This window comes from Plectropomus leopardus, chromosome 2 (genome assembly GCF_026936395.1).
Source record: "Plectropomus leopardus strain MGB_pleo_1.0 chromosome 2, ASM2693639v1, whole genome shotgun sequence".
NCBI lineage: Eukaryota > Metazoa > Chordata > Actinopteri > Perciformes > Serranidae > Plectropomus > Plectropomus leopardus.
The window spans coordinates 18,730,702-18,741,198 of record NC_142177.1 but is presented as its reverse complement, the minus strand read 5'-3'; the positions used below and the strand labels follow the sequence as shown (position 1 = coordinate 18,741,198).

At 38.3% G+C, this 10,497-nt stretch overlaps 1 protein-coding gene across 1 annotated transcript; it reads right to left on the bottom strand.

Moving 5' to 3' along the window:
* Positions 1-3,366: 3,366 nt before the first annotated feature.
* Positions 3,367-10,379, bottom strand: cxxc1b (CXXC finger protein 1b). Its single transcript, XM_042506738.2, has 14 exons — positions 9,981-10,379; positions 9,096-9,211; positions 8,895-8,995; positions 8,638-8,777; positions 7,893-8,048; positions 7,636-7,782; positions 7,400-7,507; positions 7,122-7,300; positions 6,064-6,271; positions 5,768-5,878; positions 5,610-5,659; positions 5,435-5,531; positions 4,031-4,183; positions 3,367-3,773 (listed from the first exon to the last, which is right to left on the bottom strand). Exons 1-14 carry the CDS (start codon positions 9,981-9,983, stop codon positions 3,627-3,629), a joined length of 1,716 nt encoding a protein of 571 aa, XP_042362672.2. The 5' UTR covers positions 9,984-10,379; the 3' UTR covers positions 3,367-3,626.
* Between the last annotated feature and the right edge of the window lie 118 nt (positions 10,380-10,497).

Here is a 10,497-nt window from a genome sequence, read left to right as displayed (position 1 = left end):
GAGTGACCCTCCACCATAAATTAGTTGTAAGATTTTAAAATGTAGCCCACCCTTTGATGCTTGAAAGTAAAAAGCTGAAAACAAAATCCTGAAGTTGAAAAAAACTTTTAATTTTTAGAAACATTACAAATGAGACATGTAAAATACATTAAAAAAAATTTCAGCTCAGTTTTGTTGTTGTTGTTTTTCTTTTTTTTTTTTTTTTTTTACCATTGGAGATGTAATCATCCAACAATATTTTCTGTAGTATCTAATAAAAGATAGAAGAAAACAACATGTTCTCTAAATGTGTTGGCTTGGAAGGCATACTATCTTCAAAAAACAGCAGTAAAAGAAATACAAAATACAACCATTTAAATTTGCATGCCCCTCCTCCGAGCCAAAAAAACACAACTCCCTCCCCAGTGATTAGAAGAAAAAAATGACTCCCCCTTTTTGCACAAACAATTCCCCTCTCATAAATAACAAACAGTCCCTATGATTTTTGATTTTTGTTTTGTTTTAACAGTGTCAGCGTTTTGAGGTGGAAGGGGCAAAGTTAGATTCAAGTGCAATATTACCAATATAGACATCAGCAGCGTTTGTTTCCATACCCTGTCACTGTGATGAACAGGTAACATCAGTCATGTGGTGTCAGGAACAATCCCTGTACAACGGTGTAATACAATAGAACAGAATTTCTTCATTGTTGTCACAAATTTTAAAGCAAACTTTGCCATACAGCTACTAAAAAAAAACATTACATTAACATGACACACATGTAAACACACTTACACCCACCAACACCTGCCTTACAAATAGTAATATAACAAAAAGATGAAAAAAGACAGAGGAACCAGGAGATTTGTGTTGCGACCAAAGTTTGTGCTCCGTAAAATAGGGGTTGTGTTAAGATTGTCTAACCAACAGCATAATATGTAGATATCTGTAACTTTTGCTGTTGCCAAAAATTACTTTTTTTTGTAATGGTGAGACAGCAGTGCTCCACACGTTCAATACTGATACACTGTTGAAAATAGCTAACTTAGAAAAAATAATTAATATGAATATAGGCTCAGTAGATGAGTATAACTCAATATGGTCACATAAAGCAAGCAGTTTGTCTGACGCTCATATATCTCCTTCCTACAGTAAGATAGTAAGTTCTTATTTATTTATTTGTTTGTCTTCCTAATTTAAAGACTCAACTGACTATTTAGTTATTAATTGTGTAGCTGTTGCTGTTGCTATTTTTGCTTTTGTTACTGTTGTTGTTTGTTCTGTTTTTTGTTACTTGTTGACTTTTTGAAATTGCTTGATGGGTTGGTTTGGGATAAATGCCAAATAATAATGAAATTAAAAGTTACATAAAAAAGACAGAAGCTACTTTTTGTATATTGTGCCAATTGGTATTGCCCCTTATAAAGATATCATTGCGCTTTTTACACAGATATTGCACATTTCCTGATTTGTATGGAAAACAGCGGTCCAGTTGTTAGTCCTGTGTAGTGTTGAGATGATGTTCGGATGGTGATAGCTGGGGCTGTTTTTTGTGGAGTTCAGTTCAATTATGGCTCTGGGGTAGGAGTTGTTTTTGAGCTTGGAAGTGTTGGTCTTTAACACCCTGTAGCGCCTTCCAGATGGCAGCAGAGAGAGGAGGAGATGGTGATGGGAAAAGCTGCAGCCTTCACAATGCTGCTGGCTCTGCAGAGGCAGCGAGATCTGAAGATGTCTCCCGGTGAGGACAGGGGAATTACAATTATTCTCTGGACTTTGTTTACGACTCTCCGGAGAGCTCTTCTGTCTGCTGCTGAATAGCTGGCATACCATACTGTAATATACCACGTCACCAGTCTTTATAGAGCAGTGATTGAAAGGAACAAGCAGTTTCACAGATAGGTTGGTTTTCCTGTGTGTCCTTAGAAAGAAGAGGTAATGTTGAGCCTTTTTTTTTTACCAGAGCAGTGGAGTCTTTTACTTACTTTCACTTTTGCTTGCAAGTGTTTTTACACTACAATAACTAACTAATAATCCTGCATAGCATTCCTTTAAATATTCTACTGTGTCCATCTTTGTGGTCCTTTTTGTAGCCGTTTGTCTATTTCTATGAACAAACACTGAGAGCAACAGAGACCAGAGTCATATTCCTCTTAGGTGTACACCTGGCAAATAAAGCTGATTCTGAAAGCCAGTATAATCATGCTCAAGAAGAACACAGGGAGGGGAAATGTCACATGATCCTCCGTCTCTAAATCATACCAATCAGAGAGCTCCGCGTTTGATTATTCTTGACCAATCAGGAACATCCCATCCCATCAGGAGGAGCGTAGTATGAGAGGTTTGAAATATGATGGCGGGAGAAATGTTGTTTTTCATTCTGAGTTCTGTCTGATATCAGGTGAGATCTGTGCTGTACTGTCTGCACTGTTCAAGACAAAGCACTTTATACTGCAGTTGTAAAGTTTCTTTGTTCTGTATCTCAGGGTCCAGTTCCTATGCATCTTCTAGTGGTTCTTTAGTTAAATTTATAGGAGGCTAAACACAGAATTAGAAAAATGACAGGGGCATATTGACCCTGAAATATTGCGTTATTTTACTGCCTTTGAAACATTTTTTTCTCAGCCTGTCCTCCTTTACATCCAGTCATATACTCTGGAAACTATTTTTTCCCCCCTCTGAAGATAGCAGTGATTGTTCTGGTGTGCTGTACCCTTCTTCATGGTAATTAAGGATGAACCGGTACAAATGGGCTTCATTTTAAAGCACATTTTAAGGACATATACATTCTTGATTTACCAAAAAAAAAATAGTCCCAATTAAGCTCACAGTTCCTTGTACTAGGTGGGTGTGGTGACATGTTTTGACAAATACACACCTGTCGCAATTAGAGGCCCGGTCTGGTTATCATGCAGTTTATTTTCACAGAAGTTCTTTGAATGTATAAAACCAGATTGTTGGCTACCTGCTGGAAACAACTTTAGTTGGCTGCTTAGATCGCACATAAAAATAGAAATGTTAAACTTTTGTCAATATAAACATGCTACATACATGGTTAGCTTGGTAAGATTCTCTATAATTCAATCATTCATTTCATTTTGTTGAAACCAAAGAAGACTGTAATACCAGCATTGTAAACAAGAGATGCAAAAAGTTTTAAATAAACTTTTTGATTGTTATTTCCATCTTTGCTGAGCAAAAGCAGAAAAGTAGTACATATAGACGCCTCTCTCACCTGAGTTCAGTGGTTTAAGCAAACAATAGCTTTGGCATATATTTAAGTTTTGCAATTGCTGCACTTCAAGCCAAATTGTCACAATAATCAAAAGGACCCTGTGAAAATTGTGTAGAAAGGCCAATAGAAAAGATGGAACAAATACGTAACCGGAGCAAAGTTTAGGGTGTTTATTCAGGGCGATCATACCAAAAGCAACTGCTTTCAATCAGCAGAAGTTCGTCTGTCACTGTCAGGAAAAATATAGATCCATTTACCTCTTACAGTTAACTATCATACAAAGGTTTTAAAATAATTATCTAGTTACAAAATACGTTTTTATCCAAATGGTGGTTATCCTTTAAATCTTTAACACACAGATGTCATGTTACACACAGTGAGTCACAGATCCGAAAACTGGTGCGGACTATGTCGACTACCTATCCTTGTTGCTACGGAGATCGGTCGTCATGGGGTCATGCTGAATTGTCTGGTGCAACATCAGAGCGAGCAGCCCGGCTCTGTTGGTCATAGCAGTCCTGACGTTACGCTCTTGTTCAAAGAGCTCATCCAACTTGTACCACTGAGGGTGAAAATAACAAAAAAGGTTACAGCTGAAGATAAGGTCTAATCAACGATTTAGCTTATTTATCAACAAAGTCGGATAATTATCAATCTCCTCATTGAAGGTCGAGGACCAGGAGGCATTCGCTTTAAACAGGTCTAATTTCAAAGTTACCAACATAACTCTTCTTTGATGTTTCCAATTAAAGATATGGGGAATTTTCAAAAAATAAAACCAGTTCTGTCTGTTAAACCCAAAGCAACAGTTTGACTTACCACCCGGACTCGCTCCAAGTCCACCTCTGCTCTCCGAAGCTTTTCCCAGTTGTAATGTTTGTTGCATTTCCTTTTGGAAACCCTGCAGTACTCTCCAGTCAGCTCAAACACGTTCTTCACCAGAGGACATCCACACACCTCGTCCACTGGGATCTAGTCAAGAAGGAAAATAGAAAAACAAATAGAAAATATCATCAAAATGTTACTTAATGTTTAGCAGAATATTACTGTCAGTAATATAAGTTTCAGACAGAAGTTTCATTAGTCGTTCAACATTCCCTTGCTCACTTCCACTCGAGGAAATTTCCACCGCCATAATATTTGTCATTCCAAATTGGTGAGACCGACCATCAGAGGGCCGAGGGGGCGAGTAAACAACGATGGTCACTCCAGAAATGCATCGTACTTATGAAGTTGATGCAGGAAATCCTTCATGGTTAGGTGTAAGTAATGTGCGTAAAACTCTGGTTGAACCACAGAAGAAAGAGATGTTTAAATGGGAAAATAAATAAATGAGAAATGCCTAAAAATAAAATAAATTCACAATCTGACATGATTGCCATTTTCAGTTTTTTTTTTAAAATATATCTTATAGGGTGATGTAGATATGCTTACATGTGTACAGGTTCACCAAATAGAGTTTCTTGAGAAAAGCATATTGATTACTTGATATATAGTGAAAAGTGTCATATAATTAATTACAGTTAATATTTATTTAAATTGTTGCACTGTTCAGATTGTGTGATTTCTTTATTCCCGACATTATCTGTAACCATATGGAAAATGACTATTATAAACCCACAGTAATAATAGTTATGATAACCGGGATACAAATCACAATCAGAAAACTCTAAAACAGAAACTGATGCAGCTAATTAGTACAAATGTATTGCAATTACTCGAAGAAGACGTCTTCATTTCATTAAATGAGTTTTCAGGTCTTTCTGATGATTTGTGAAAAGCAGTATAGCACTGAGACCGCATCTGAGTGATGATAGTTTGGGCTGAAAGTGTGTGCTCCATTTAAATCCGCTGCTCCTCCCATGTCCACTTTCCATCTGCTCTCCAAATGGTCTCCATGCAGGGTTGGAAATAAGCACCAGTCGCCAGCCGAACGCTAGTAAAATATGCAAGTGGCTGCTAGATATGCTTCACTCAACAGCCGAAAACACAATAGTAATCTACTGAGTGAGTGGTGGATTTTGGAATCTATTAGCCATGGTGGCAGGCAGACTAAAAAGTTAATTTCCAACCTTGCCTCTGTGTAACATTTGTTGTTAAAGAAAACAAAAGGGCTGAAAGGAAGTGAATGAGGGGAAGTGGAACAACGGATGAAATGTGGTGAAAGTGAGTATTTTTTAGTGAATCGTGATTCATGCGGGTGTCTGAGGGGTTTCCACTGACCTTTGGATCTCTGGAATGTTCTGGACACAAAACCTGAAGCCTCTTACAATATGTTTTGCTTTGGGGATTGTACACATCACAAAAGAGTCTGGTTGCTCTGTGGAAAACAACAACTGTTAGCAAAGCAACTGAATGAGAAATTGTCTAAATCTTTGAGTGGGACTGTTTTTCTTACCCCTCGATCCTTGTAGGGTACATGGAACCAAAGGAGGTCTGACTCTCATACTGGCAAGATAATGGTCAGAGAAAGAAACGTTACACGTAGCCCAAATGCTTTATTTGCATTTATATTTGATGCTTAGAGGCAGAAACAGGAATTTAAAATGTACTCACCTTTGCGTAACATCTCTCCATATGTCTCAGCGCCACTTTTGGATTGATGGGATGACTACAAGACACGCAGAAAATCTGCAGGTCTGTGTCCTCGCTGTCACCTTCATTCACCTGCACACAGAACCAGAGCATTCATCGGAAAATGTCACCACTGTTCTTTATTAACAGCATGAAACAAGCAAATAATGTCTGAGATTATATTTTTAAAGCTGGCCTTGACTTTGACAAGATCCTCGGGGAACTGTCAGGAAAAGGCAGCTGCGACAGAACAAGCACGCAGGCTGCGGCCAGCTCACCTCCTCGTCCTGCTGAACTGCCTGCTGCTTGGCCTTGGCGATGATGCCTTCCAGTTCGTGGAAGCGTCGTTCCATCTCTGTGAGACGCAGCCGGGCGTTCTGCTGTTCTCGCCGAATGCGCTCCAGCTGCTTCTTACCGTGCTCCTCAGCGATGCAGGGACTCTGCTGCCACTGCTGGATACGCTGAGGGAGGATCTCATAGATCCTACTGTGGAACAAAATGCACACAGATTAATGCATATACATGTTTGCTGTAACTGTTTTTAAGAAAAAGGTTTAAATTTGCTTATATGTCAAATATTTTAGTATATTTTGTGGTATTCAAACTAAGTTTAATATGAATTTGTTTTATTTTATCTTTGGGTTGCATTTGCTTAAATTAATGAAAATTTTATATATTTCGTATATTATAGAGACTTATAGAGGCATGTTGTGACGGTCCCACCTGTAGCTGTCAAAGGGAGGTAACGTAGGCACACGCTTTTGACTCTGTTGAATAAATTAATTTACTTTTTGGAGTGATGGAAGGTTTTTTTGTTTTTGTCAGAGCAGACAACATATTCAGTGCCACTGGCAACAATGAACAATGAAAAGCCAACAATGCTAAAAAGTCAACATGATCAGGATATTGTTGTGGTCGTAATTTAGTCAATCATGATGAAAAGCCTCAGAAACACTTTTAATGGGACACTACACTGAGGATAATGATAAGAAGGAGGCAGAAAGCAGAAGAATAAATTGTGACATTGAGTGACAAATTGTGAGTTTAAATTTTTGTTCAGGTTTAGAATTTCCCAGCAAAAGCTAATGCATGCATAAATCTGATCATCAACGGGATATACAGTACAAATCAACGCTGTTTGTCTGTGCCCTTAATACTAAACAGAGGTGTATTCAATTAAAAAAATGTTTTGGAAAAAAATAAATGAAATAAAATAAAACATCTGGGTATTTAAATCCACAGAGATGTTGGCTTCATCTGTTCTAAGCAGGTCTCCAGAATAAGTATCTATCCTAAAAAAAAAGTACACTAATGCACTAAAGGTAAAAGTTCTTACTTTGCAGCTAACTTCATGCCACAGTCCTCAGAGCAGTATTTTGAGTTGGCTCTTGCAGCCTCCACACAGCTTGGCCCCAAACACTGTCGCTGTCCGGTGTTATCTCGGAGGTCGCCTTTCTCGCTGTATCTGGTTCTGTCTTTGTGCTTCTGCTTCTGTTTGTGGCGTCTTGACTCCTTCTGGAATGTAGAAAAAGAAAGGGAAGAAGACCAGATGTCGTATTTACATAAACACCTGGCAAATAACGATGATATATTCTATAAGGAAACAAGTCTTACTTTCTTGTCAAACTTCTTTTCTCGTCTCTTGACATGCTTCACCTTCACAGCCTTCTTACGCATGACAGGACTGAAAGGCGGCTCATCGTCTTCATCACTGTTCCAAGCCTTGATGAGAGGACAGCAAAAAAAAAGACTAAACATACAGTTCCTAACTACTTGTTTTAGCTGCTGATTAAGTGTATCTAACATGAGCTGATTTATACACAACAATATGGTTTCAAATTTTCTGCTACCATGTCGTTGTTCAGCCCGGCTGCCTTGTACTGCTGGTACAGGTCCGCCTCACTGTCGTAGTCCTCGGAGTATCGTCTCCGTCTGTGGTAGGAATTGTCCCTCCTTTCTTGCAAAGACATTTCCTCATCCTTCACTCGCAGCATTTTCTGAGCAAAACAACAAGCAACAGGTTTCACATTTCAAAGTTGCCAGTTGTTCTTCTACACTTCTGTGGGATAATCTCATTTGAAAACAAAATAGAGATAAAGGGACTTACCCTGGCTCGAACCTCACATTGCCTGAACCTGCACTTCTGTCTGATTTTGTTGGGGCCTCCAAACTTCTTCATGTCCTTGCAGAAGTCACACTGAGCACAGTCCTCCGTCCTTCTGCAGGGCTCACATTCCCCACACATTCGGACCGAACGCTTCACCTGAGGAATATCAAAAAATGAGCCATAAGAGCCACTGCATCTTAAGAAAGGTCAATTGTTTTACACCCTACATACAGTATTCATCTAATACTAAGGTGATATTTTCTATCATGTTCAGTTTAAAATTAGGTAAACTTGTGTACAAAACTACAAAATTGAGGAGGATGAAAGACAGTAAAATCATCTGATCAATGTGGCAATCATGAGTGACATTTTAAAATAATTCCACAAAAAATACGTCTGGCCTTTAGCTTCATGTGACTCACTGTGAGAAGCTTCTGCATCACTACACCATGCAACACATGCTTATACTTTCAAATTACTGTAAATCAGGAATATTTGTAGTAATCTTGATAAGTGTTTTTATTTACATGCAATAGTCATATCTTTTTTCTTCTTGTGAAAAATATTTTTCAAAAATCAGATTGAATAATGTTTTTACATAAGCAAATAAATACATGCTAATAGTAATGTTATTGTTGTTCATGTCAGTATGAAATGGCTGATGTTAGACTTTAAAGATGGAAGAAAAAATGGTCTAATGTGTGTATTTTTTGCAGTCTAAACACTAAGAATAGATGAAACTTACTTTAGATCCACGCCGCCTTTCACTCTTATAGTCAGGAGTACTGGGGGTGCTGTACTGTTTATCGGATCCTCTGTCAACCTCAGCTTCCTTCTCTCGGTTTTTCTTTGATCTATACTTTATTTCCAATGAGGAGTTTTTATCTGGTGACAGGGAGAATAACAAGACAATTTTATGTTTGTTTTTCAATTATAAGTGACATATTTAATTTTAAGAATGACACTAAAAACATCCATGAAACAATTTTTTTTTTTCATCACCTCTGCATCTCATGCAATACCATTCCCGGATTGCCTTCGCCATCTTCTCTGTGATGTTAATGCAGTGGCCATGAAACCACTCATTACAGTTATCACAACCACTGTGAGTGGGAGACACAAATGAAGATGGTAATGTATAAGTGTGGTTGCATCTTTACACAGTGATGATTAAAAAAAACAGCATTTGTGTTGTGAACTTACATCATGAAGCAGTTGATGTCTGGTTTCCGGCAAATACAGTACAGAGGTGCGTTCTCGCCCTCCATACTGCTGGTCTCAGGCCCTGGTGCAGGGTCAATGTCAGACATTTCGCTGTCCTAAAAATTACAATATGTACAACAAACCACATTACAAAGGGTAAAATTGTACTTAACACCACTGATAACTAATCATTATACTGCAGGACATTGTTCTTAAGGTGAGCAGAGGGCTTTATAAGCATATAATAAAACATTATTTTGTTTTTAAAGCAGCTACTGTGCTTAGAAGCAAATACAAGTTTATGCTCTCGACTCTCCCACTCTTACATTATTGTTTGTGCAATACGATCATGTTTAACACACTGTAAGGAACAAGGTGTGGTAAAGAAGCCGATTTTATAGCTAACGTTACGTCGTAAACTATAGTTTAGTGAATCATATTTAGATTTCAATATCTATAAAGATAACTTGACGTGTTAAAATTTGTACAATATTCAAAATTAAAGGAGTCAGCCAGCTAATGAGCACCGACAGTAAAAGGAAAACTCGAAAAAACATATAAACTGCTTTGTTTACACACAAACGTCACTGAGCTTCAGTTAGCGTACATAGTACAGTTAGCATCAGCTAGCTAACCTGACTTTTAACGACAGTTAACGTTTACCAGCTAGCTTATTTTGCTGTATCACACAACTTGTCGATACAAATGTCCATTTCACTAACGCTTGGGTGTTAATATTTATCATTATTAGGACTTATACTTACAGGGTATAACTAGGATCATAACATGCTCCTGTGGGATGAAAACTTACCGCCGTGTGAACGTTATTCGTTGCCAAATAGTTAACTTTGCCAAACCGTAACGCTGTTTTTAGCTCATACTTACCATTGTGTGAGATCTGCAAGTTCCACTATTTTGTCGTTTTGAAGATATAAGTTATATCATATAATATTAAGGCAACAAATACAACACCGAAACGGCGAACCTGTTAGCTCTACGGCTAGCTTTCGGCTGAGGTTCACAACATCGGCCACTTCTTCTTTTTCTTCTTCTGCTGCGTTTGACGGCGGTTGGCGTCCATAAAGTCGCATTACCGCCACCTACTGAATTCAACCCGGGATCTTTACTAACTAGGTACGAATAACAATACCAACAATCATAATAACAATATTCACAATACCCCCACCTATCCTGCTCCTTCTCTAACGTATCTGAACTACTTCTCGGCTGAGTGAGAGAGCCTGAAAGCGTCTCTCAATAGTTGCTGTTCATTCTCCTGAAACCAAACAACATCGGCAACAATCGGCTGACCTCGTTACAGCGCGTAAAAATTCTTCTTCGCTGGTGCCAAATTAAATACCTAACAGCGCCACCTGTTGGAATTGTTATGAATTGCGTTTCT

Excerpts from the sequence above, each read along its gene's own strand:
- cxxc1b (XM_042506738.2), bottom strand. Across the intron at positions 7,508-7,635 it reads CCGGGCTGAACAACGACATG|GCTTGGAACAGTGATGAAGA; the intron begins GTAGCAGAAAAT and ends CCTCTCATCAAG. Across the intron at positions 6,272-7,121 it reads GGCATGAAGTTAGCTGCAAA|TAGGATCTATGAGATCCTCC; the intron begins GTAAGAACTTTT and ends TTTGTTCCACAG.